Source organism: Ciona intestinalis, unplaced genomic scaffold, assembly GCF_000224145.3.
Source record: "Ciona intestinalis unplaced genomic scaffold, KH HT001069.1, whole genome shotgun sequence".
Lineage (NCBI taxonomy): Eukaryota > Metazoa > Chordata > Ascidiacea > Phlebobranchia > Cionidae > Ciona > Ciona intestinalis.
Window position 1 is genome coordinate 6,461 of NW_004191390.1, and position 25,062 is coordinate 31,522.

A 25,062-nucleotide genomic window follows, 5' to 3' on the forward strand; every position below is an offset into this window, starting at 1 on the left:
GTTAGTGCGGGAGGGGTTGGTTCTTGTAAGGATAAATGGTTTACATTCATCCAACATATTGTGTATCCAACTTCCGTCGCCTTCACGTGATCCTTGTTATGATGTTAATTATTTAGGTGGAACAATTAACGAAAGAAATATCGGAAATTAAGTTAAAAGAACAAATAAATAATGAAATAACAGAAGACCTAAGGTTGGTATGTCATAATGTACATTGTGATGTCACAACACCGTGATTATTATGTAGGGGGTTACTGAAAGAGGAAATTGAACGAAGGCAAAACATGGATTGTTGGGAGGGGGTGGCTGGGATAAAAGATGATGAAATTAAGGAGTAATTATCAAGGTATTATAAGTTATAATGGGATGTTTATGTTGTTCTACTGCAGGCTTAAAGAGGATTGTTTGAAATTAACGAAAGAAATGAAAAAGTTGAAACACGAGTTTGGAGTAAAGTTGGAGGAAGTCGACCACTTAAAACACGAGCGTGAAGAAGTTTCGATCGAGAATCAGGAACTAATTGTAAGATTTCTATATTGGGTGAAATATTTGTTTAACAATTGGAAAGCAACAGGTTAAGGTAGGATTTCTTGAACGTAAAGCGTGTGAGAAGGAGAGAGAACTTGAAGAAGAAGGCAAAAGGAGAGAGGAAGAAATTTCGAAGTAAAAATATTATTATTGTGTTTGTGGATTTTTCATTTTTTAATTTTAGTTTGAAATCTGAAAATTTGGATTTGGAGAAAAAGTTGGCGAAAGTAAAGATTGAAGTTGAAGGGAAAGTTCAAGAGGTTTGGGGGGGGGTGTGGGTTTATTTGGGAGGGGGTCGTTTATGTTGATTCTTTTATAGGACAAAGTGGATGAACAGGACAAGTTGACGGTTCAGTTTCAACAAAATCTTGAAATGAAAGTCCAAGAAATTGATGAAAGAAATAAAAAGGTGAAGTTGGTTAAACATACGGTGCATGTGAGCTAGTTTAACATTAAGTGTTTAATAATTTATTTATTTAGATCAAGAAACTGGAAGAATGGATTTCCGGCCAACAAACGAAAATTAATGTTCGTGAAAAAGAAGTTTCAAATTTAAGGTTTGTGTGGATGTTGGGCAAGATGTTTTGGTTTTATTTATTTTATTATTTAGAATTTCATGGAAGATGTTGGAAGAAGAGAAAGAAAAGAAGTTGAAGAAATACAAGGTGAGGATGTGGGCGTGTGTGTTTGTGTGTGTTCGCACTGTCAACACACCTGCCTCGAACGCAAAGGTAATGGGTTCAAGGCTCGTCGCTGCTACTATTGTGGGCGTCACTCAACGGTACTTGTGGCAACCCATGGTTTGTTGTTGCAGGCATTGGTGAAATCAACTAAACAAGAAAATCAAAGAAATATTGAAGAACACAAAGTAAAGATTAATGGAATGAAAGAACAATTGCAAAGGTATCAATAAATAAGCATAACATATACACAACACCATTACTGAATATACAAATAAAACTTTTATATTTTTTGTTTGCAGGGTAAACGCTGAACTTACTAAGTTGGAAAATGAACTTAAATTAAATTCATTTAAAATAAAGGAATGCAAACAAGAGGTAAAATACGAATATAAAATTACAATCATCACTGTATAAGGTATGAAGGAAACAACATGTTTGTTCAACTTTCAGATCAAAGTTAAAGATACAAAGTTGATGGAGCTGCGGGATCGAGACGCAGAACATCGAGAAGAAGTTGTTTGGATGAGGTTGGTGATGTTGGGACTTTCCCTCCTATACACCCGATATTAAGTTGTGAAATGGAAATGTTATGTATTGTTGGGTTTGTGAAATATTGGGTGAAATTGTCGCCATCATTTCTCCATTAATGTTTAGATTTGTGATAAATGTTTAATTTGATTCCTGAGAAAAACGTTAAAAGTTGCACCTGAAAGTTGACTCAGTTTGTGTTAAAGGAAAGAGATGAAAGAAGTTGCGTTGGGTAAGAGGGAAGCTGAGGTTAAACTTGTTGAGTTGGGGTCAAAGTTGGAAGTCACGATGAAAGCTGGGGAGGATTTAAAGTTGAAGCAACATCAACAAATTGTGAGGTGGGTCTTGTTAGGGTGGGTACATTTATTTTCACTATTTATTTGTGAGGATTTTTGTCCGAAATCAATGTTTTAGGCAGTTTGTACCTTTTTTTACATTAATTTATATTAAATGATTTTTAGGCTAACGGAAGAAAAGGAAAAAAGTTTTTCTCAAATCAAGTTAATGAAACAGGAGTTGGGGGAAAACGTAAAGAAATTGAATTCATCAGAAACAAAGGTTTGTAGCGAAATTAGTGGTTTGTGTCTTTCCAATATGTTTAACATTTGTTAAAAGGTTGAATACCAGTCAAAAGAATTGGAAAAAATGAAGAAAAATATTGAAACTGTGAAGTAAATGAAGTGAAACAAATGTAATTCATTGTTTAATTAAATTATTTCATGCAGAGAACAATTTGTAGAGGGGAGAAAAGAATTGAAAAGACAGGAAACCAAACACCAGGTTGAATGGTTAAGTTTGTTTTAGAACATCCGCGTTAAAATAACTGCCATGTCCTGCCACGGCACGATAAATAAGTTAATTTCATTCACATCGTAATATTGTTTTTCAGGACGAAGTTAACCAATTGAAACTCAAACTTAGTTTGATGTCAAAAGTTGAAAATGATTTTAAATTGAAAGTTGAACAAGACAAAAAGATTGCTTTAAATTTTAAGATGAAAGAAAAAGAAATAACCAGGTTATATAATGTTTCTATGTGGGTTGAAGGTTATTATAGTTATATAACATTAGGGTTAGGTGGTTAAGGGTGATGGGCCAACTCTCGCATATACGATGTAGAACGTACAATATTTCTATGTTCATAGGTTACAACAGGAATGCGTTGAACAACGAACACAAGTTGAAACTTTGGAATTGAAACTGAAACAACAGGTACTAAACAACAACAATATGTTGAATGTTCTTACAAATAGTAAACAGGTTTACTCTGAAAGCTGAAACAGAATGTATGTACCTGTTATCACAAGGTGGCTACAGAGTGCTGCTAAAATATTGTTTTTAACTGGAAAGCAATTTTCCAACATTACCTGTGTTTTTAGCAGGACACTGATCTAGAATCCCTGGCAAAGTTAGAAGAAGAAAACGAGCGAAGTAAAAATGAAATAAAGAACCTCAGGTTGATTGTGACATCACTGAACAATGAAAGTTTGGAAACGAAAAGAGAAAATGAACGACTGAAGGTTAGTACGTGTTGGAAGAATCATAAAGTTACAAACGTGGTAACTCGTAAGCTGGCACGAGGTGTATGAAACAGAACACCATGTTATAACAACTGTCGTTGCCCCGCCATGCGAGGATAAATAAGTTACATACGTGGTAACTTGTAAGCGGGCACGAGGTGTATGAGAGTTGCATTCACCTAGGGGGTTATGGGTTATAGAAGGTGTTGGGTAAAACGCGATAAATTTGTTACATCCTTTCATTCATATTTAATAGGATTTATGTCATGTATTTCATCACAGGGAAACGTTGAAGAAGTATCAACAAAGTTATCGAGTGCGACGAAAGTAAATGCAACTTTGGTGGAAAAAATATCCAGACTTGAAGACCGGGTTGTGACGCTGAGGTAAGTGGGGGGTGTTAAAGCTGGGTGGTGTGTTAAAGTTTCAAGTACATTTGTTCCTGATGTTATTTAATTGTTTCAGAAAGTCTTTGGCGTCATTGAAGAAAGCAGATGCTGAAAGTGCAGAGAAAAAGGTAAAACCTCGAACATTGTTAACTTGTGTCTCATGTTTGTTGATGTAGGTGGAACTCGATGAAATGGAAGCGAAAATAAAAAAAATGGAAGAAGATTATATTGGGAGCCAGGGAAAGTTGAAGATGGAGATCATTCATTTAATGGAGCAAGTTAGAGTTAAAGAAACAAACATTCAAAGGTATTTAATATACATTGATGTTCTGTTACTTATGCCTCATGTAAAATAAATTATTTTCGGGTCATCTCGTATATAACTTTGTTTTCTTTCAATACTTCGTCTGCCATTTAATAAAAGGAAAGATTATTTCGATGTTTAAACTGTTTATTTAAAGGCTGCAACAGGAAATTGGGAAATTGACACAAAAACGCGAAAAAGGTAAAAAAACAAAGATTACTGTGACGTCATCAGAGAATTACGAAGAAGAAATTGTGACATCAGATGATGATTGTGATGTCATAGTACCTCAAACAAGGTTAATACTATTTCTATTGTTGCGATTTATTTAATATAAAGTTTGTGGTTTTAGGTTTGAGGTTGGAATTCAAACCCAGGATGTTGGGCAGCATGATGTGAGTGGGCTGTATTGTGTGTGTGAAATATATGTTTTATCAATGGTTTTAAACCAGCAGGTTGGTTCGGGAGAGATAAAGAGATTGGAAGAATTGCTTGGAAAGGAAAGGTGGGGTGGCTGGGTATAAACATGTTAGTTTGGTTAAGTATTGTTGGTGGTTTAGTTGAATATACTTGGTGGTTGGGGTTTGCTACATAGTTGCAACATACTGCAGTGTGTTTATCTCACTTTTTGCACCAATACTTTCTATATACTTGCAGAGAATTAACGAAACATTTGAGGATCAGAATTACAAATTTGGAGAATCAACCTTGTGTTGGGGAGGTAAATATATAAGTTGTAACTTCATGGGGTTATGGGTTGGTTGTTTAGGTTGGTAAACCAGGGAGTGAGGAATGGAGAAGTAAGAGCTTGAAATATGAAGTGGAGGCGAAAAAGATGGAACGAACTATTTCATCATTGAACGCTTTACTTGAAGTAAGTTGTTAAGTATGTGTTGGCTTTGGTAAGTGTGTGTGTGTTGTATAAACATTGTGACTTGTGTGTTACTCTGCTATATTCTATGTTTTAGTGTTTGCAGTTTCTATGCTGCAATTGTTGTTATTGTGTGCATTATTCTGCTGTACAATGAGCGCTGTAAACTGTGTTGACTTTCAGGTCAAAGAAACCGAAACAATTCAACTCAAAGAAAACCAAAAGAAATTACAAAAACAAATCCAAGAATTACAAACAGGGTAATGCATATTATAACCCAGTATGAATATGTATTCCTAAATATTTTGTTTCCATGTGCCAACAAGTTCCACTCCTCACCCTGACACATGTGAAGCGGAACAACCAGACCTTGCTGCAGTTAAAGACCAGGTTTGTTTGTTGTGGTTTTTATTCACAACAAATATTAATTTAAAACAAGAGTTAGGCAGCCACACTTTTAATTTAAAAGTAGTATTTACCCATATCCATTTCTAACGATTCTCTTCTTTTTGTTGTTTTAAATAATTTGATCTTACTATTATATTCGAAGAGATAAATGATGTCATGTTTTTCATCAGCTTGAAAGATTGGAAGCCAAACTTGATTCAAGAAGTGAAGTCGACACGACAGAAGTGCATCGTATAAAGTAGGTGGGTGGTCGGTTGAAGGTGGTGATTAATTTGTTGTTTGTTTAGTTTTGCCAACATTAAAGTTGAGTTTGAGAACATTACTTTGAGGAGAGAAGTTTCAGTTCTGAGGAAAGTTCAAGAAGTTGTGGAAGTTGGAACGACTGTGAGTTGTGGGGTTGTGTTGGGGGGTTTGTTGCTTGATGTGATGACCAATGGGTTGTCCAAATTAAACAATCACCTACAAAGTTACATACGTTGTAACTCTTAAGCAGGCACGAAGTGTATGAAACAGAACACCTGTGTTATAACGATTGTCATTGCCCCAAGTTACATTCAACCCCGATACTTTGCACCACAGACATGCCACCGATGCAGTTTAATGGAGGAAGACAACGAGAAGCTTCATCGAGATATTGAACGATTGAAACTGGAACTTGGACATTTTGAGAAATATTTTTTTGATGAAGTTGAAGACTTGAAGTTTAATTATAAACAAGCCGTGAAGACAAGTTTGTTGTACGAGGGGCAACTGAAGTCAATCTCACATAAATATCATATTAAAGTTGATGTGCTGACGCACAATGATGTTGAAAGACTTTAATCAAAGTATTTTATAATTATTCCATGTAAATATTTAATATTTATGCACATTGTGATTGCATCTATACACAATTAGCTTTTTTATATTGAATCCACTGTGATTACGTAAAGGCTTGCCCTATTTAATCTATGGAACAAATATTTTACCTGTCTACTCAATTATGCATATTTTACCTTTTGTGTTAGGTTCGGAAATCAAGTCTTTATACCTTTTGATTAACATTTTTGTACATTTTTATATGTGTCCTTCAGTTAAGATGTAGTTGTTCTTAGTGGTGTGGGTAGGAACTGAACCCAGCCTTTCACGCATCAATAAAATCACGAACATGAAAACCGCGTGGTTGTATGTGAATTGTATTTTGGATTTCCCGCCCAAACTTTACGGTTGAATAGCTTCGGTCATGGTCTGGTTACCACAATAGAAATAGCATTCTGTGTGAGATTCGCCAAGGTTGCGTTAATTGTTGAGTTGAAACTTTGGATTTATCGTAAGAGGACGTGGTTCATGTAAGATTACCATGCGAGGTTTATTAATATGTCACAGTAATAGCCAAGCTCTAGCACGTAAGTGTTAAATATTTGACAATTTTGTTTATAATTCATACAATTCACGTCTATGCTGTAGTGTTTATAAATTTAAAATGCATTTAACTTGTTAAACGACAGTCATTATGACACGGGTGTTCTGTTTCATACACCTCGTGCCCGCTTAAAAGTTACCACATATGTAACTTTGTTAGTAATTTCTTTTTCCATGTTAGCAGCGTTAAACCTTGAAACCTTATCTACACTAGAGCCATAACGTATCGTTGCAGGTTTGTGCATTCGCCCATGTACTTCATTCGCTCAATCTCGAGGCGTCCATGATTCGTATTTACCCTCTGGTCGGGGGGGTAGGTCCTCGTTTAGCGGGGTTGTTGCCACGGTGTTCGGACCGACGGGTTTCATCGGGTTGTCGGTGGTCAACCACTTGGGTGAGTTGGAACAACCAAACAATTTGCGAAATATTAACAATCATGTTTGTCAAGCATTTGGTCTGGTGAAGAATCCACCCATAGTATTCACCAACCTCCAACGTATTGACAATTCTGTATACAATGTTTGCAATAAAGTTATGTAGGCCATGCATTTATCCCGAGGTAGTCATAAGGTCATTGTAACTTTCCTTTTACTTTTTGGTCAAATCTAATTCTTCAATTTGTTATGGGTGAAAATAAGAAAACCAAAACGTCAATATGTTTAAAGTTATGGGTAACTGTGAATTTATTACCTGATGTAAAATATTGAATTATTCTTCAGCTGCAATTGGAAGTAGCTTGGTTCTTCCATATCGAGGAACGTTTGAGCGAGTTCAACGGCATAAGTTGATGAGCGACCTCGGTCAGATGCATGTTCGGGTAGATGGTTCATATTTACGTTTGTGTCAAAATAACTTTTTTTTACGTTTGTCTCAAAATAACTGGCACGACCAAGATTATATTATTTTACACTGGCAGGCTTATATTAAATTAGTTAAAGTTAATTTAATCATCTAAATGTTATGAAACAATAATATACAACACATATGTTACAATCCACAGGAAATGTTCAACTCCAACGCAAGTGATGATCGCGTGAGGGAACTCATCGAACATTCGAACGTTGTCGTTAATTTGATCGGCTCGACTAAACCTTACAGGTACCTTGGTGGATCTGCATGTATTATATACCACATACTGTGTTATCGTGGACCTTGTAGCCAAACTGCTGTTGCATTTTATCCAACCCACATACGTTACTACTGAACTAATCAAGTTTATGAATACATTAGTTTTTTATTATTTATTGTTGCAATGAATCTGATACTTAACAACTAAATCCTCTCATGCTGAGGCGTATCAACCACTTTAAGCCCCTGCACACAATGTTATCAACAATATTTATCACGACATCTATACTTTTCTTGATATTATTCACAATGTTTAATATCAATAGATTTTACTCCATGGAGGAAGTTAACGTAACTTGGCCGACGCGTCTAGCACAACTAGTGGCGGAAAAGAACGACGGGACGCGTTTGATTCATTTGTCGCGGTTGAATTGCCACTCGGATGAAGCTCGTAAACATTCGGAGATACTGAAGCAAAATGTGAGGGGTGCTGGGGTGTAAGGTTTTGTATTACGTCTGTTGCTTTTATTTCTTATCTTGATATTATCAATTGATCAATAGTTTATATTCATTGGCATCTTAGTAAGAATAGATGTGTTGCAGCAGCAATGAAAATTTATCAAACTTTACTTCGTATTTTAACTAAAGATTAATTTCTCCCTCAGTTCGAAGCCGAGCAAAACTTGAAGGAAATTTACCCGGGGTCGACGATTGTTCGGTGCTCAAGCGTCCACGGGAAATACGACAAGTTCACCACGTTCTGGTTGTCCCCTCGTAAGTGTGGGTTGTTTATGGGGGGTGGGGCAACGACAGTTGGTATAAAAATGTGTTCTGTTTCATACACCTTGTGTTAGCTTTTTACCACGTATGTTACTTTGATAATTTGGACAAACCATTAGTGACTACTTGGTTGGAGTGCTTTGCCCAAGGACACATAAGCACATATTTGTAGCAACGACGAGTCTTGAACCTCGTAACCTTATATTGTTTCTTCCACCAGGGTGGGTAAGTCTTGGTATGTTGGGTTCACAACCATTGATGTACGAAGGTGGGGAATCTACAATTATCCAACCGGTATGTGTGAGTGATGTAGCTGAGGGGGTGGCAAGGTTGGCGCGTCACCCCGATGCTCCTGGACAAACCTTCGAGTTTGTGGGGTAAGTGGATTAGTGAGGTGTGTGTTTGATGTTAATATACCAACCTTAACAATGTCCCCCCCCACCAGACCCGATCGTTTCACGTTGAATGAATTCCTCGAATACGTTTACAATTGTCTCGGTCGCGACTATTACCCGGGTAATTCCCTTGGTTCAATGGATCGCAAAGATTCAAATATTCTGCAGCAGGTCAGTGGTGAACCAAAGTAAATATAAATACAAAGTTATGATGACACCAAGCGATCCCGAGGTAACATGGGGAACATTTAAAAACTTAGTTTAAACTTTTGTTTTATTAAAAAATTGTTAAACTTGTTTTGTTTTTAAAAAAAAAACATTTCAAAAGTAACTTTTGTTTTTAAATTTTCCCCAAGAATCTATGGAGAAATTCACTTGATCTGAACTTTGAATATTTTGATTAAAACGACATGTTGTTGTTGGTGGTTGTAACATAACATACGTTATAAGGTGGTGCAAACGTATATGGATTATTACTTCTGGAAGATGGACAAGCCCCGCATAAGACCGAGGTTCCTCGATCGACTGACGAGGGAGAACTCGGCACGAGGAATGTGGATGACGAGGGATTTCTTTAATATGGTGGGTCGTGCCCGCTTATGAGTTACAATATATGTAACTTTGTGGGTGATTGTTTTCTATGTATGGCTGATAACTTGACAACCTATTAGTGACCACTGGGTTTGAGCAATTGCGGTTAAGTGTCTTGCCCAAGGACACATAACGCCCACAATGGTGGCAGCAAAGAGTCTGGTACCCAAAACCTCTAGTCTAAATAATTCCCACCATAATAACATCACAACCACTATTATGACATCACAGATGCAAACAACTGACAGAACAACTGGGGCTCCGGGTCTTCTCGAGTTAGGGATTTCCCCCGTTGCATATGAAGAATCAGGTTTTGACAGCCTTGGGGTTGCGCAGCATGAGAACTTCCTTATAAGGAAACGCGATAATATTATACGGAAGGTGGGTTGTGGTTGGTAATGTTGGAAGTTTGTTTGTTTGGTATTCCTGTATGTAACTCAATAAATATTATTGTTTTAAAAAATTAATTTACAAATATTTATCCTCGCATGGCGGGGCAACGATAGCCGTTATAACTTAGGTGTTTTGTTTTAAACACCTCATGCCCGCTTACCAGTTACCGCGTATGTTTGTGGGTGATTGTTACGTAACAAACCCATTGTTACATCAGGTCAATGAAGAATCACAACCGATGCCGACAGTCCAACATTTAATCGAATAAGTTCCAAAATTATTATTTTTATTTTGAAAGTTTATATTTCATTGAGACAATACAAGAAAGGTTGGTTTAATGTATTCTGTGATGTCACAAACACGAACAATGGCAGTTTATTACAAATTATGACAACATAATGCAGCTTAGCTCTTCTGGGATTTTCTTGTCTTTAACTAAAAAGAAGAAACTGTTAAAATACAAACTTTTAATTCCACCACTAATGCTCCACCTTTGATTGTTTAACTTTCATTTTCAATATTTCAACGTCGACGTCTTTCGTAACCGATGTTTTTTCTTCAACTTTCTTCTCCTGGGGTGGAATTAACGAACGCGCTCGTTTTTGTTTACGTTCTGATGTCGCAACCCCCTGTAGTTGCGCAATAAGTTCATTTATTTCTTGGAATACAAAAACAGATTAATTAAAAAAAAACAATGGCAAAAACACGTTATGGATAAATATACGAAAACGAGCGCCAGTTTAAATGCGAAAACCACCGAACCTGTTTTTCTTTTCTTTCTTCATCTTTCTTTCGTTTACGTTCAGCTTCCTTCAAGAAATATTCCCCGCTCGCTATTTCTTTGTCGACCTAAATATTTAAATGTAAACAAATTACGGTGAACATTAAAACATGTTCTAGGAAGTAGTGTGAACCTACAACCCACAATTTACGGGTTCGAGACTGCCGCATAAATAAGTTACATTCATTACTACCCCACCTTAGACTCTGGTTGCGGAGGGGGAAACGGGGTGTATGGCTTCTTCTCCTTGCGTGGTTTACGCTTCTGTTTCACATTTTTCCGTTTAAACTTTGGTAAAAACCTGAAAACAAAAGATGAATTTCTTTCACCATATAGTGGTGTTACTACCTGTCCCAGGATTCATTCTTCAAGTTCGGGTCTTTTGATAATTCTCGCTTAATCATCAATGACTTGATGTTATACACCGGGTGAATATTTTTCATCGTATCGAGAATTACTTTGCGAGCCTGTGTTGATAATGTCAATACCACGAACCACTACAACCACTCACCACCAACCTCTTTCAACCCAGCATGACTCCCCAACACTGTAGTTGTATTTCCTTGCACCAATATATAACAACCCGTCAATAATTCTAAAGCTTTCAACGTCGCCCCGTTTGGCCCCACCAACCGTTGACGTCGTTTAACGAAACGTTCACGATTTCGAACCATTGACCCGATCTTTATGATGTCACAGAAGGTATTGTCCTCAAATATACGAACGGCCTAAACAGATCAAGGTTGCAATATTTTCAGATACACTGGCCCTCTACAAAAAATGTTAATTTACATCCACAATAGCGATATGCAGTTGATTCCTTGGGACATTTATTTGTGTTTTAGAAAAGTGGGATTTTATTGAAGTTTAACTCATCACCTGTTCAATTGGAACACTCCTGGCCAACATTTTGATCAAATCTCTGGCGTTAAGTATCGCGTATGGATCCCATGTCCTGCGGGAGGTCTTCACCGTCATTGAACCCTCAATTAAATCCAAGATCCCTTCAATTTTCTGCAAAACAAGAGTTTTCAAATTATTGAGTTTGCCAGAAGTGTAGCAAAAGGATTTTATTAAGTGATGTTTATTGATTACCTAATAGTAAACCCGTAGTTATTTTTATGTTAATAATCTCTATTTTTAAAGGTTAAGTTTTAATGTTGATTTTTGTAGTATTATTAACACATAGATACCAAACTTACATATTCACTTAATTTATTTTTCACAATCGTCCAACATTCTTGTAAATATTTCTCCCGATACTTTGGAAACAAAGTCGCGAACGAGCTTTCATCCAACATCCCATGTTTGTTGTCTTCGGGTTTAAACTCTGGTTCCTTCCAACCAACCGGAACCTCGAGAGTTTCACTTTCTTTAGACATTTCTAAACCTAAGTCTAAATTTACAACAAATACATATGTTAGAACCAAATATATTAATTCGTTTGTAACTTTATGGACATTTTCACATTAACCTTCACCACAAAATCACTTGCTTTATTTTTCCTAAATTGTGATTCAGTTTGAAACAGATACACGTCATGTTTACAACAAATTTTCCGTAAGATTTGTTTATTGATAAAATACACAATAGGTTTAAAAAGTTCCCGATCATAAAATCATGGAAATAAAATTCATGAAATATTTAATGAGCGACGGAAGGTTGGCTTGCGTCGAATCCAACGTAAACTTCCTTGCGAAGTGACTCGATGGGGGCGTCATAGAAGTAACAATCTTTATCCTTCTTGATGGCCGTCACCCACTTCTGCGAACATCGGCTTGGGTCGATACGGTCACATGGTCTTGGGTTCGTCCAACGGTTGATTGACACGTCAGCTTTACTGAGGGCAGAATACGTTATCGCGAACGCTGCAAGCGCCCCTGCACCAACATAAGCGCCCATGAGGGGATATAAATCAACATTCGCTTTCATTTGGTTGTTCAAGGCACGGCTGAACTTGAAAATAAACGACATTTTGAAAGTTTTTCGAAGTATATCTGGAAAGATAGAAATTCATGAAATGCAATCAATTTAATTAGTTTGAAAACAAATACAAACTATATATATGTAAACATTAGCTGCATAATGATGTCATAACATCGCTACAAGCTGCTGCAAACGCTATCACTGAACAACAACGTGCCAAACAAACACAAAATCAACTGAAATTATTTCGTGACCACAAAAAGTCAACCAATCTCTACTACCTACATGTGGTGACTTTCATTTACCATTAATCTAAAAATTGGGGACCAATAAAACAACTGACGTACTCCAGTACAATTTAAACTTAATACATGAGGTTTAGATCTAGGTAACTCATTTTATTTACCAAACACCCTTGATCGCCTTCTTCGTGTTTCGTATTGATTAACACCTTGAACGCAAGGCTCGAAGGAAACGCTGCGGGGGTTGCAAGTCTGTTGTTGAGATTGGAAACTTCTACCCTCAAACTAATTAAGTCCTAAACAAAGCACGCGTTTAATATTCAGCTTTTCTCGTGTTTTTTGCAACTTAAATTGTATTTTACCACGTATTGTAATACCCGCCCCAAAAAGAATCCGCATGAACAGTTGTGAGATTAATATATAATATATATGATTTCTGTGTGGAAGTTCTTTTCGCGAATTGCTCGTGGTCGAAATTTGGTTGAAAATGACGAGTTTGAAAACGCAATCCGTGCAAGTTTACGGTCGTAAGGTAAGATTATTATCAACTATGAATATATATTAGGTCGTTGTTGATATTACTGTGTAAAATATCGCCGAATTACCGCTGTGTGGTTGTTGCTGGGTCTAACAACCCACTGACCATCTCTCCCACAAGTTTCACCCGTAGCTTGTTTCAACAACAGTCAGTTTTCTGCCGATTCCCTTAATTGTTTTAATAATCGTCGCTATCATATGCAAAAATAAAATACCAAATTATGTTTTAATTAATTTGATTAAACACAGAAAACCGCGACCGCAGTGGCTCACTGCAAGCGGGGGAAAGGTCTGATCAAAGTTAATGGACGACCCATCGAACTTGTGGAGCCTGAAACACTCAGATATAAGGTGGGTGGTTTGGTTTATTCATTTTAAAGATTTATTTGCTGTTGTTTCTTAATATTGTTTTATATTCACACAAAACTTGTTCGTACAGTCGTCAACTTTCTTTACTTTTTTACCTTGTCAGGTTAGTTGCAAAAGTTTAGTAAGTTATATTGAAATTATTGACACCTCTGTTCGTTATGGAATAATAATATTGTGTGCGTTTGTTCCTACAATGGCATGTGTACGAACAAGCATTTTCATCAATCTTTAGACTCCGTGAGCTGCAACATGCTTGTCTCATTTTATTTAATAACGAATTAAATGTTATTTTTTAAAAGTTTTTCATATAATTTTTGAAGTGTTACGCATTGCTAACCCCACCCCACTTATAGATGGAGGAACCGATTCTACTTCTTGGCAAAACTCGTTTCGAGGGTGTTGATATCCGCATCCGTGTGAAGGGGGGCGGACGGGTCGCACAAGTTTACGCTATTAGACAAGCACTTGCAAAGTCACTCGTCGCTTATTACCAAAAGTGTAAGTTGGGTTTGTTTGGTTATTCTTGGTTGGACATTAAATATTAAAGCAATTTATTGTAGGACATATGTGGTGAATGAATGAATTTATGTAACTTGTTTATCCTCTGTCGTTACAACAAGGGTGTTCTGTTTCATACACCTCGAGCCTGCTTACGAGTTACCACGTAGATAACTTTAGTTATTTTTTTATTTGTGGCTGATAATTTGGACAACCCATTAGTGACCACTGGGTTTGAGCAATTGCCCTTTGTCGAGCTTTAACCCGTACCCTTTACAAATTATTCCACATAGTTGTTGACGAAGCTTCCAAGAAAGAGATCAAAGACACGTTGATCCAATACGACCGAACCCTGCTCGTATCCGATCCAAGGAGGAAAGAATCGAAGAAGTTTGGAGGAGCCGGTGCAAGAGCAAGATACCAGAAATCTTATCGTTAAGATTTTGTTCCCAAATAAAATCAAAACGAAGATTTACGTTTATTATTGCAATAATGGTTGTTAGGCTCAGTGATGTAACAATGGTAGTTTTGTCCACAGTTGTCCAGCTTTAGAAAAGTTGTAATATCTTGTTATCAAGCAGATGTAGTTAAAATTCACTCGCGAAAAAGAATTCTTCAAACCAACATAAAAATTAAAGGTATTGTTTCCCAGTAATGTTGAGTTAAACATATACCATGTGATTGATCTATAAGTGACATATTCTTGTAATTAGATTGCCATGACATAAGACCCAAACTGTTCAGGTTTGGTATCAAGACACCTGACATCTAGTATCCCTAAAACATCAGACACCAGTGGTATATGAAATATAGTCTGCCCATAAAACCCATGATGTGATACCATGTAAATGTTTGTTCAGGTTTTGGAGTGTTTGAGTAACGTATGGTTTGGTGTTGGTTGCGGGTGGGAGGGTTAATACCCCGCTTTATTGTGGCTGGAGTTTCCAACTGACTACCTTTCATAGACAACATACAAAACATAGGGAGAAATTATTAAATATAATATTTATTTGTCTATCAATTAGAAAACAATAAACAAAGAATTGAAACATAATAATTGAACGGAAAGTAATTGTCCTGAGAATTTACGAATCAACCCCCGACGAGGACGAGGCATCGGAGGTTTCTGATTCGCTCGTTGTTTCAACTTTATTGCCGCGATATAATGATGGTACAGATATACTTGATCGCATGCGTGGAAAGGACTTGCTTTTGCTGAGTATTGTTCGGGTGTATTGTATGACGGGCGGATGTTGTTTATTTGGTGGACGTTGTTTAGATAATGCACTGGTGGATTTCGGGGGGGGATTCTGGATCGAATGTTTCATGAATTCATAATATGAGTGAGGAGGTTCCCCGGATCCTGAGGGTGAATTAAAGGTCACTCATTAATTTTCGATAAATTACGTTCACTTGTATCGCTGCGGGGGTTGCAAGTCTGTTGGTTCATTTTTAAAAATATGCTATTCCAATATACTAACCTAAAAATCCATTATAAATTCACCCATCTGTGAAGTGAATCAACTAAGGTGAAGTTGAGTTTGATATTGGCGATGGTATCAACAACAACCCAATAATAATCAACACATTCACCTGTTTCCTTGTTGTTGTTAGGTAGTGGGGTTGAACGCAGGGAGTGAAAATATCGTTTAACATTTTTATCCACAGGTGGAATTACTTTACGTTCGGACGAGGTTGAAGAAGCGCTCGATATTCCGCTGTCCTCGTGTGGTGGGTCGTTCACGTGTAACACCTGCTTGGCATGGGGTATCAATGTAAAGTTCAGTTTCAATACAAACGGGACAATCTAACATAGGATTTTCATTTCAAACATTTCGGTTTAGTTATATAATAATTATAGGTATTGTTTGCATTGAAACTGACAAGAAACCTGTTTTATGAATCTAACATTATGTTAATTCAGCTACCAGTAATATAACATTGTTTTACTTAACCAATAATTGCCAATGAGCAAATAAAGCATTAAAACATTTAACACAATAAATCACAGAAGTTGTAAAATAACAGCATCTTCACCTTTTCATTGGAATCCACGACCTCTTTGATGAATTCATCCCATCCAAGTTCATCCACAAACGTTTGGATCGAGTCCATTATATCCCCTGTAACAGCAAGGTCGTGTCGACGACCTCGTTTGACGAACGGACCAACCTTCACCATGTTAAGCAACAATCGAGGGGTCGTGAACCTCGCGGAATCTACCAAACTCGCAAACGGCTCAACCTACATAGACATCATTAATAGTGATTGTCACCATTGTAGGCACTGGCGTCAATTCCCAGGGGGGCGCGCCCTGGGGTCACTAATGGGTTGTCTAAATTATCAGCCATACAGAAAACCCTCACCCACAAAGTTACATACGTGGTAACTTGTGAGCGGGCACGAGGTGTATGAAACAGAAAACTCATGTTATAAGAACTGTCGTTGCCCGCCCACAAGTTATATCCACAACAACTCACCTGCAATGAAGTTCCGAACACTAACAACAAATCACACGAAGGGAAATCTTTTAAATAATAATAAAATCTTTTCGGTAAATCCTCTCCAAAGAAAACGATATCAGGTTTGATTGTTCCGTAACACAGAGGGGTGAGTTGACAACGTGGGATCACACCTTTCAATATCTTGTCCTGGAACAATAGAGAATGTTATCTATATGGGTGAGGTCTTACAGTGAGGCAAGAAATGGGACCTGAAATTTAGCCCAAAGTTTGTCAACATATAATATGTATTGATATTGTTCACCAACTAAATTTTAAACAAAAATAATGAAGTTGTATTTTAGCAATGTTATTAAGAAAGCTAACATAGGTATCAACCCCCCCCCGTCACCTTTATAACTTCCCCTTTGCATTTCTTCCCACACTTGGTGCATGAAGCTGTCGAAAATGTCCCGTGAGCCTCCACGAGTTTCGATGGGGGAATCCCCGCCACTGAGAACATGTTTGTTAAGTTAATTCACAAAACAGCAAACACACTTAACACACATCGTTCCAAACCATCGATATTCTGCGTGTACATGCGTAGTAGAAGGCCCTTCTCATGCAAACAACGGACAAAATAATGAACAATGTTCGGCCGATATTTTCCACTTGGATAAAGTTCCTTGGCAAGCTCGAAGAAAGGTTTTGGATTGACGTTGAAATAATCTCGGTCGAACACAGCGGTCGGGGCCGGGATTTTGTATTTGTGTAAGTTGTCGTACAACCCAGTGCCAGGTGTTCTGGGGGTGTTTTGGATAAGTTTGACAGATTGAAATCACACAGATGCTTTATATCAAATTTGATTTTAAATCATAATCAACAAATGACATTTGTTAAACTATAAATGAAACAAGTACTTACATAATGTACTTCTATATTTACCCGACCGATATCGAGTTTCAATTCAAAGTAATTTTAAACCAACCCATTCAGTATTAAGTGTATTGTTACATCATAAACAAACAATACATTTGGTCAATGGGGTGAACAGATCAATTATGTTTAAATCTGATATTAGTTGAATAAATACATTAATTCATAACAACATATATAATATATGCTTCTATATCAAAGCATTAATATATCTTTTCTCTGAAAGAATCTTCCAGCATTAACGCACAAAAACAAACAATTGCCAAAAAGTCTCTATTAGAACCAGAATAGTCCTGTTTAAATTTTAACGAATAAAATATTATTATTGAACAACCGCTTGTAAAACATGACATGCGCACCTGAAATCAGGGATTCCACTCCCGGTGCTGATGCCCGCTCCAGCCATCACTATAATATTCCTCACTCCCCCCGATGAAATCAACTCGGCAACATCTTTAATAGATGATAGGGAAGATGGTGTTTTCCCCAACTGTGATCGTCGTTGGGGGGTTCTAACAAACACTTCGTTGTTAATAATAAAACATTATGACATCACAATTAGGAACAAAACACAAAAAAAAAACCTGAATCCACTTAAACAAAAAATTCAGACGATAATTCACTCCAAAAATATTGTGAAAAAAAAGGAAATAACTTTGCAAAACATCGTAGTTACCTTTGTTTTGAGACATCTCTTCTATTTATGTCGAGTTTGGAGAAAGATTTTGATATTTTTGTAACTTCGTCTTTTTGTTCTTGTTTCTTTTTCTTTTTTTTCTTGACAGTTTTCTTTTTTGTTTTTTCCACCCCAGATTTTAATTTGTTCGAACATGATTTGCTGAAATCTCCTTCAACAAAACTTTGATCATTTTCCATTTTCTACAAATTATAATTTTACTTGTTTAATATGAACACGCAATATGTAAGCACATCTTACTTTCGTTGTTGCACCGTTTCTTTGGCCTGTACCTGCATGTATACAAATATATTTAGTTTTTATCTAACACATATATAATATAAGATTACCTTCGTCATAACTTTTGTTCATTTTCAACAAAAACAAACTTTTCTGACATTCTTGTTTAATCTGTATTATAAATAGCTTGCCCACTTTACCCCCCAACCAACAACGACCCAAACATTTCATCTTAGTTTCAAAACAAACCAGGATTACGTCACGAACAGTGTTGCCAGGTAAATTTAATTTTTGATTGAAAACGTTAAATAAAAGTCGCAACTCACGTTTATTTAAACTTTTTAAGTAAACCAGCAGTTTTTAGTTTAATCTTTGTGGTAGTGTTTCCGGATTTAAAGAGTTTGCAGATTTTAATGATTAATTCATAGATTTTATTTGGGTTATTTTCTGCCAGAAACTCAGGTCGTTGCACAAGAGATTTTCCTATTTAGGTTAAAGTTAAAGTTGAGGAGTATTTTAGTGTTTTTCCATCAAATAACTAAAGATGAGTTACCAACTATACCGTAGCACGACACTGGGAAATAGTTTGCAAGAATCGTTGGATGAACTCATTCAAAGTCAACAAATAACGCCACAACTTGCGTTAAGGGTTCTGCTGGAGTTCGACAAAGCTATCAACCATGGTTTGTCGTCGAGAGTGCGGAACCGCGTTACTTTCAGAGGTGATTTGAACACTTATAGATTCTGTGACAATGTTTGGACGTTTGTGTTAAAAAACACTGAGTTCACCGACTGCCTTGTGAAAGTGAAAGTTGATAAAGTGAAGATTGTCGCTTGTGATGGGAGGAACCCTGGTGCCAAGGATGAATGAAGTCATCATGTTGATATAACTTCGTGTTTATTGTTAAAGAAGTGTCGCGTTGCCTGAAATTATGCCAGAATTTGGGGTGACATGCCAACCTAGGCACCCCTAAAGCATCGCCTATAAACGAATGTAAATGTGCCCCAACACATCATAAATACGATTGTTATGTCATATTGTGAAATATTGTTTTGCAAACCATGTTCTGTTAACAAACTAAATCATCATTTATGTTTATCGTGGCTGTTAATATTTTGTGCAGATGGCTGCTTTACTGAGGTATGCACTTAATCTGCTTACCCCGCTGTTGGGGAGGTTGTTTAAGTCAAAGGAACAGCAGACAATTGACGAGATATCTCCATACGTGTGCCATCGTGTGTTGAACATTGTCCGAGGGAAAAATTTGTTGATTGTCGGCGACGTCCATGGTTGTTATGATGAAACAATGGCTTTGTTGGAGATTGCTCAGCAGCGAAGTAGCCACCCAGTGGAAGTTATATTCGTCGGCGACGTCGTTAATAAAGGTCCAAAAAGTTTAGAGATGCTCGAGTTTGTTCGTAACGCTGGTAACGTGCATTGTATCCGTGGTAACCATGAACAGAATGTGCTTTGTCAGTATTTAAGAATGAAGAATTCACGTGATGTAACTCATGATCATTGGATCGCGAATATCACGAACGCACAGTTTGAATATATGAGGAATCTGCCGTATACGATAACCATCCCAAGTATCGGGTGTGTGGTGGTGCATGCGGGACTTGTACCCGGTATCCCGTTGCATCAACAATCCACCAACAATATGCTGAACATGCGGAACCTCGTCGTTGATATTAATGATTTCTATGATGAAGAGTTGTGTGGCACAAGTGACAACCGTCGTGGCACGTGTTGGGCGGAGTCGTGGATTGGACCTCAACACGTCTACTTTGGCCACGATGCGTTACGTAAACTACAAACCCACCCCCACTGTACGGGGTTGGACACGGGGTGTGTGTACGGGGGTAAACTGACAGCGGTGTTGCTCAAACTCAACAACTTTGGTGAAAACCACGATAATATTGAACGAGAGTTCATTTCGGTCGATCCGTTCAAGGTTTATAAAAAAGTTGGTTGAATATGATCTGGGGGTGTCCCTATTGTGACCTAACATTGTGATTATACATCATCACTGGGTGGCGCCAGTGGTTCTTAACCACCAGGTTGTACCACATGAGGCGCTGGAGATCTGTAACAATGACAACCAACTATGCACGATGTCATCAACTGGTATTATGACATAACAATAATCCTTTATCTTGAGTTTATTAAAATTTGCTTTTACGTGAGAATATCTTGTGTAGTGACGTCATAATGATGACGTGTCATGTGCTACGTCATGGACAGTGACGTGTCATATTGTTGCGTCATAAGCGTGAAGATAAGTGCTGCACTTTGCAATACAACCGGAGGGGATTCCCCACAACCGGAAGTAGAGTCGAGGGTTAGAAAAATTGTGATTATTACGTCACACGGCCACTCGGCCGGAAGTCTGTGATTGTGACGTCATCTACGTAACAAAAGGTAGAAGAAACAAAGTAAAAAAGTTGAAACTTTTGTGACGAAACAATGAACACTATCGACGTGCGTGAAGTCTACTATGATGTCATAATGTGGTTGAATACTTGGCGTGTGACGTAACAAACAATATCGAGGTATTGTTAAATTGGTAAAGGAAGGAAATGCGCGGATGAACTCTCCGGTTTGACGTTCCTGCCTTTTCTTGATCGTCCGCGTTTGTCGATGCCGATGTACCATTCACGTGCTTTGCTGCGCCTCCTGCGGCGGTTCCCGGGCTGGTGTAGCGACCGGTAGGTGGCGTAGAAGTCCTGCCACCTCTCCACGAAATCGCAGTCGATTTTTCGATAATTTCGCTGAAAAATCGTGTAAGTTGTTGCGTGCACTGAACCGTGACCAGTAATCTCATCAACCGAACAAAGGTCATTATGACGCAGGGATTGTTACCACCGCTAATACAAAGCGATAAATCACTCAATTAAACCGGGCATTAGTAGGGGGTGCGTGTAAGTGATTAACACACCCCCCCCCCAGTGCAGCATGACGATCGGGGAGTGGCTGGGGTGCAGGGAATGCATGGAACGTGCAAATCCCCACAAAGCGTAAGATTTTATCTCCACTTCTTTAAACATGGCTGATAATTGTTTTTCTGCCACCCCCCTGGCAACAACACGCCAACTTACCGATGCGTAGAGTTTGCTGTGTCGGTTCATAGCGAGGTACCTTCCTGTGGAAGGGCTGTAGAACCTGATCACGCCTCCAGCGGCCACTGATTGAACTTCAATCTCAGCTGTGAAAATAGAAATAATATTAAACATTTAAATCACGTGGTTGTGAGATTTTTATCAAAACGTCCTGGTTAACTTTGTTCCATCAGCTGTATCGGCTTATCGTTTAAAATCATGGAGCGTGACGTCATCTAATCCCGGTGGCCCAGAATTTGTGACCTGTGACGTCACATAAGATGGATGCGTAACAATCCTCCCACGGTATACGTCACAATCGTGCCAACAATTACGCTTAAACGTCACAGAGGTTCCTGATGTTACGTCACAGGGGATTAGATTTGTCTCGAATTTAAATCGCGAAGTTTTGTGCGAATCGCTGCTAAGATAATGTACATTGTGACGTCACAACTCAATGTTTCGGCGATGAACACTATTCAACAATCGTGACGTTTCAAAATGCATTGTTACGTCGTGAAGACATATTTCTTGTAGAATTCATTTTAACAAAAGTTGTTGCTACGTCATAATGAGTTAAACAAACAGTCGAGTATGTGACGTCACAGAGGAAACCGATTCGCGCCACACAAGCCGTCCCCCCCTGTATAAGTGGGCGCCGAACACAAATACAAGTAAATTAATTTGTTTGTGAGCAAACAATTAAGTTTCATTGTTATTATTGCATCATAGATGAATTGATACGAGGGTTTTTTTAAGATGTTGTGATGTCATAATAGAGGACAAACACACCGAGACAGCTCAACAATGATTTAAATTTAATCCTCCACTCCAGAAACCAACCGATGTTTCCACAAAACAACGACTTTAAATTTAAAGATTTTATTCCGATTGTAATTCCAGCTTCAACCACACGAAATCCCAGGTCGCCGAAGTTTCGTTGATTTTTGTTTCGATTTTATTTTAAAGTTAACTAGCAGGAGCGGCCGCTGTTGGAATTTTAATTTCTCGTGCCGAGCTACTGTCCCCCACACACAACACGGAGTTGGGGCCAACACGGGGGCTTCTCCGTAACCTACAGAACATCATTAACTTCTCGCAGCTCAAGATTATCAGACTTTGATTTTTGCCGAAAGCGCCAAAGCGTAAAAACCATTCCGCCATAAATGATGTATCACCCCGCCCATAAACCCCCGATATCAACCCCGCCAACTTAGTAGGGACAACGTTTTGATCAAAATCGTTAAGCACCTGCAACGCTTTGTATTACGTCACAGTGAGTAGTATGACGACAGATAGCGAGCGAAAGGTCAAGCGTCGATACTTGACTTATAAACTTTCTATATCTGGAAAATATTTATGGCGATTCTAACATATTGTTACGTCATATTGCGTTCGATTATTTACTTTACAGCAAAGCTTACATTGTCACGCAACAATCACAGTGGGCATTGTGCCCTAGATAAATCGCGTCGTAATTCCCAATTTCCCCCCACAGCTGTTGCCGCCATTATTATAATAATGTTTATGACATCATACATTAGTGATTATGACGTATAATGTCTACAATTTTTCCTCCATTGTCAGTTTCATTATGACGTAACAAACGTTAACAATTGTTTATATTTTTAAACATTCTAGTTTATCGTATATGACATCATAATAGCGGTTTGTGATCCCTTCGCACGTCATGTTTACATAATGGCCACTGTGACGACATCATGTACACAGTTTAAGCCAACTTTGATATCTTCGATGTTTCGACTTCTAACGCGACCAACGCGGCGGTTAAATAAACAACCGAACGGGGGATTCGAACCCGGGGTCCTCCGATGTCTCTTCGCACGAACATTCACCCAACCAGTCACGTAAGACAAACAACAAACAAAGTAAATATAAGATTTCTATGTTTCGTGTGACTTTCCCACACGTTGCCATGGTGACGACGGATTGATGGATACGTCACGTGATTGTGGATATAAATAGATCCAGCGACAAAATTTTAGAGTTTAATCCTCAAATTATATGATATCTATGGGCGTGCGACTGTGGAATATTTTAGAAGCTATTCCTGGTGGATGGCTCATACATGGAAACGATTTATTGAAAAGATTTTGGGCGTACCGGGTGATTATGTTGGTTTGTGCGGCGTATAATGTTGGGGTGGGGGTTAAGGGATCTTGGGCGGGGCGGCAAATTAACAAAGTCAAATTGTTTGCGAACATTTTTGAAATTTCGCGAGTTTTAAATTTTGTTTTCAATAAAATTTTTGCGATTTTTAACTTTTTAAATTTTAATGTAAGTTTTAAATGCGGACTGTTTTCTTTGATGTTGTTTGGTTGTGGTCGTCTATTTGAAGATGTTTCGCGATAAAAAGCGCTTCGTTACGCTTCATTACGCGCAGTTGAGTTTCGGTTGGACGTTTATATTTGATCCTGGGTTAATCTGAATAATGTTGGGCGTGGTGTATAAGGGGACAAACATGGGGGTGGCACCTGTGAGGGCTATGTGACGACACAGAGTTGACAGCTCATAAAGACTGATCTACCCCCATGCACGCACACTCAACACGCAGTCTAAACTTTCGAAACTAATTTTCGTCGCTAATCCAACCCAACAAACCTAGAAAGGTTAACAAGCCGCCCCACAACAAACCAAAAGCTTAACTAAGTAAGATCGGGGGACACTCCGGCCCCGATTTAATCCCCCAATCCCCGCGAAACCTCCCACAAACACCCGATGTTTGACTTACTTTGCGGCGACTTGTTATAACTCCCACGTACTTTTCCATCTTGTTTGATTTCAATAAAATAATGGTTCCTGTTGTATAATCGATACATTCTTCGGTCGCCGCCTTGGACCATTCGTTTGTGACGTAACAGTACCGGTGAATGTAGGTTTATGGCGTCATAATGTGATGACATAGTAGTTGGAATAAAATTGTTTTTCGCGCCATTTCCGCTGAGACATAGTTCGCACATGCGCAGTATGAGTTGCGCATACAACTTGTGCGCAGGTCTTTGATTGTTGGGACAACAAGTCCCAATGCCATGTGACGTCATACTCGGTTCTCCTGTGACGTAAACAATCAACCCGATTATCATTAGCGACGTCACAATATGTCTTTGTGTCGCCGTGGTTCTTCTCTGACGCAACGTTGACGTCACGCTCGTTGAAATTACAGAAAATATTGATGACGTAACAGTTAACTTAAAAGTTGGTTCAGGTTGCTTGAGCATGATGACGTCATTATTACGTTATTGCATCCGGTTAGATCGTGACGTCACTTCCTGTTTGCACCTAACGACCTGGAGTAACATGGGGTTAGAAAAATTCCCGGTAACGAGAACAGCTAACCACTAACAAACATTATTCTTAATCATCTAACTTGTTGCGTCATAATGCTTATTCCCTATAACCCTCACACGCGTGTGGAGTTTGACTGCTACGCGATAGGCG

The 25,062-nt window shown here is 38.1% G+C and overlaps 8 protein-coding genes across 12 annotated transcripts; 5 read left to right on the plus strand and 3 right to left on the minus strand.

Annotated features, from left to right (window-relative positions):
* The first annotated feature begins 97 nt into the window (after positions 1-97).
* On the plus strand, positions 98-6,385 carry LOC100180026 (golgin subfamily A member 6-like protein 22). 3 transcript variants are annotated; one of them, XM_026839907.1, is made up of 31 exons: positions 98-193; positions 248-334; positions 390-522; positions 575-663; positions 713-788; positions 848-937; positions 1,009-1,085; positions 1,139-1,193; positions 1,343-1,431; positions 1,511-1,586; positions 1,662-1,738; positions 1,946-2,077; positions 2,201-2,297; positions 2,355-2,410; positions 2,465-2,519; positions 2,629-2,756; positions 2,884-2,950; positions 3,118-3,258; positions 3,541-3,644; positions 3,724-3,775; positions 3,824-3,954; positions 4,109-4,249; positions 4,304-4,346; positions 4,404-4,456; positions 4,609-4,672; positions 4,721-4,825; positions 5,006-5,082; positions 5,149-5,212; positions 5,401-5,468; positions 5,518-5,614; positions 5,810-6,385. In XM_026839907.1, the coding sequence occupies exons 2-31, from the start codon at positions 285-287 to the stop codon at positions 6,050-6,052; spliced, it is 2,730 nt and encodes a 909-aa protein (XP_026695708.1). In that variant the 5' UTR covers positions 98-193; positions 248-284; the 3' UTR covers positions 6,053-6,385. The 3 variants fall into 3 exon arrangements, with proteins under 3 accessions (XP_026695708.1, XP_026695709.1, XP_026695710.1); XM_026839908.1 differs by having other exon boundaries at positions 4,407-4,456; XM_026839909.1 differs by having other exon boundaries at positions 3,121-3,258.
* An 88-nt stretch (positions 6,386-6,473) lies between these two features.
* Positions 6,474-11,765, plus strand: LOC100176100 (NADH dehydrogenase [ubiquinone] 1 alpha subcomplex subunit 9, mitochondrial). Of its 2 annotated transcripts, none has more exons than XM_026839911.1 (11): positions 6,474-6,615; positions 6,867-7,025; positions 7,351-7,448; positions 7,632-7,729; positions 8,026-8,179; positions 8,365-8,473; positions 8,700-8,856; positions 8,925-9,045; positions 9,325-9,456; positions 9,697-9,846; positions 11,485-11,765. In XM_026839911.1, exons 1-11 carry the CDS (start codon positions 6,570-6,572, stop codon positions 11,551-11,553), a joined length of 1,293 nt encoding a protein of 430 aa, XP_026695712.1. In that variant the 5' UTR covers positions 6,474-6,569; the 3' UTR covers positions 11,554-11,765. The 2 variants fall into 2 exon arrangements, with proteins under 2 accessions (XP_026695712.1, XP_002125647.1); XM_002125611.4 differs by lacking the exon at positions 11,485-11,765 and adding an exon at positions 10,076-10,196.
* On the minus strand, positions 10,183-12,119 carry LOC100178413 (KRR1 small subunit processome component homolog). Its single transcript, XM_002125916.4, has 8 exons — positions 11,842-12,119; positions 11,519-11,653; positions 11,158-11,367; positions 10,988-11,106; positions 10,838-10,940; positions 10,621-10,707; positions 10,350-10,487; positions 10,183-10,293 (listed from the first exon to the last, which is right to left on the minus strand). The coding sequence occupies exons 1-8, from the start codon at positions 12,019-12,021 to the stop codon at positions 10,264-10,266; spliced, it is 1,002 nt and encodes a 333-aa protein (XP_002125952.1). The 5' UTR covers positions 12,022-12,119; the 3' UTR covers positions 10,183-10,263.
* A 1,001-nt stretch (positions 12,120-13,120) lies between these two features.
* LOC100186308 (40S ribosomal protein S16-like) lies at positions 13,121-14,692 on the plus strand. Its single transcript, XM_002126195.4, has 4 exons — positions 13,121-13,339; positions 13,594-13,695; positions 14,067-14,211; positions 14,505-14,692. The coding sequence occupies exons 1-4, from the start codon at positions 13,295-13,297 to the stop codon at positions 14,648-14,650; spliced, it is 438 nt and encodes a 145-aa protein (XP_002126231.1). The 5' UTR covers positions 13,121-13,294; the 3' UTR covers positions 14,651-14,692.
* A 505-nt stretch (positions 14,693-15,197) lies between these two features.
* sir2-a (NAD-dependent protein deacetylase sirtuin-2) lies at positions 15,198-18,785 on the minus strand. Of its 2 annotated transcripts, none has more exons than XM_026839910.1 (10): positions 18,615-18,785; positions 18,526-18,557; positions 18,265-18,467; positions 17,948-18,100; positions 17,232-17,455; positions 17,065-17,165; positions 16,692-16,862; positions 16,249-16,455; positions 15,805-15,964; positions 15,198-15,574 (listed from the first exon to the last, which is right to left on the minus strand). In XM_026839910.1, the coding sequence occupies exons 1-10, from the start codon at positions 18,733-18,735 to the stop codon at positions 15,297-15,299; spliced, it is 1,650 nt and encodes a 549-aa protein (XP_026695711.1). In that variant the 5' UTR covers positions 18,736-18,785; the 3' UTR covers positions 15,198-15,296. The 2 variants fall into 2 exon arrangements, with proteins under 2 accessions (XP_026695711.1, XP_002127418.3); XM_002127382.5 differs by having other exon boundaries at positions 17,220-17,455; positions 18,615-18,783.
* A 148-nt stretch (positions 18,786-18,933) lies between these two features.
* On the plus strand, positions 18,934-19,628 carry LOC104266385 (transcription initiation factor IIA subunit 2-like). Its single transcript, XM_009862423.3, has one exon. The coding sequence runs from the start codon at positions 19,049-19,051 to the stop codon at positions 19,373-19,375; it is 327 nt and encodes a 108-aa protein (XP_009860725.1). The 5' UTR covers positions 18,934-19,048; the 3' UTR covers positions 19,376-19,628.
* LOC101243356 (bis(5'-nucleosyl)-tetraphosphatase PrpE [asymmetrical]-like) lies at positions 19,596-20,847 on the plus strand. Its single transcript, XM_004227453.4, has one exon. It carries the CDS (start codon positions 19,629-19,631, stop codon positions 20,478-20,480), a length of 852 nt encoding a protein of 283 aa, XP_004227501.1. The 5' UTR covers positions 19,596-19,628; the 3' UTR covers positions 20,481-20,847.
* On the minus strand, positions 20,653-24,895 carry fgf3/7/10/22 (fibroblast growth factor 3/7/10/22). Its single transcript, NM_001032591.1, is given in 3 exon segments — positions 20,653-21,276; positions 21,604-21,710; positions 24,356-24,895. Coding segments are annotated over 3 exon segments (807 nt in total). The 5' UTR covers positions 24,843-24,895; the 3' UTR covers positions 20,653-21,063.
* Between the last annotated feature and the right edge of the window lie 167 nt (positions 24,896-25,062).

Bases quoted from the DNA above. Each gene is read 5' to 3' on its own strand.
- LOC100178413 (XM_002125916.4), bottom strand. From the start codon at position 12,021: ATGTCTAAAGAAAGTGAAACTCTCGAGGTTCCGGTTGGTTGGAAGGAA. The intron at 10,941-10,987 runs GTAGTAACACCA...TTTTGTTTTCAG, and splicing joins AAGAATGAATCCTGGGACAG to GTTTTTACCAAAGTTTAAAC. The intron at 10,294-10,349 runs GTGGAGCATTAG...TCTTCTTTTTAG, and splicing joins TGAAAGTTAAACAATCAAAG to TTAAAGACAAGAAAATCCCA.
- LOC100180026 (XM_026839907.1), top strand. From the start codon at position 285: ATGGATTGTTGGGAGGGGGTGGCTGGGATAAAAGATGATGAAATTAAG. The intron at 1,194-1,342 runs GTGAGGATGTGG...TTGTTGTTGCAG, and splicing joins AGAAGTTGAAGAAATACAAG to GCATTGGTGAAATCAACTAA. The intron at 2,411-2,464 runs GTAAATGAAGTG...TATTTCATGCAG, and splicing joins AAAAATATTGAAACTGTGAA to AGAACAATTTGTAGAGGGGA.
- sir2-a (XM_002127382.5), bottom strand. From the start codon at position 18,735: ATGAAATGTTTGGGTCGTTGTTGGTTGGGGGGTAAAGTGGGCAAGCTA. The intron at 18,468-18,525 runs GTAAGATGTGCT...TATAATTTGTAG, and splicing joins GAAACGGTGCAACAACGAAA to AAAATGGAAAATGATCAAAG. The intron at 17,456-17,947 runs GTGCGCATGTCA...AAACACCCCCAG, and splicing joins AGTGGAATCCCTGATTTCAG to AACACCTGGCACTGGGTTGT.
- LOC100176100 (XM_026839911.1), top strand. From the start codon at position 6,570: ATGCGAGGTTTATTAATATGTCACAGTAATAGCCAAGCTCTAGCAC. The intron at 7,449-7,631 runs GTAGATGGTTCA...TACAATCCACAG, and splicing joins TCGGTCAGATGCATGTTCGG to GAAATGTTCAACTCCAACGC. The intron at 8,474-8,699 runs GTAAGTGTGGGT...TTCTTCCACCAG, and splicing joins CACGTTCTGGTTGTCCCCTC to GGTGGGTAAGTCTTGGTATG.
- LOC101243356 (XM_004227453.4), top strand. From the start codon at position 19,629: ATGGCTGCTTTACTGAGGTATGCACTTAATCTGCTTACCCCGCTGTTG.
- LOC104266385 (XM_009862423.3), top strand. From the start codon at position 19,049: ATGAGTTACCAACTATACCGTAGCACGACACTGGGAAATAGTTTGCAA.
- LOC100186308 (XM_002126195.4), top strand. From the start codon at position 13,295: ATGACGAGTTTGAAAACGCAATCCGTGCAAGTTTACGGTCGTAAG. The intron at 13,340-13,593 runs GTAAGATTATTA...GATTAAACACAG, and splicing joins TGCAAGTTTACGGTCGTAAG to AAAACCGCGACCGCAGTGGC. The intron at 14,212-14,504 runs GTAAGTTGGGTT...TATTCCACATAG, and splicing joins CGTCGCTTATTACCAAAAGT to TTGTTGACGAAGCTTCCAAG.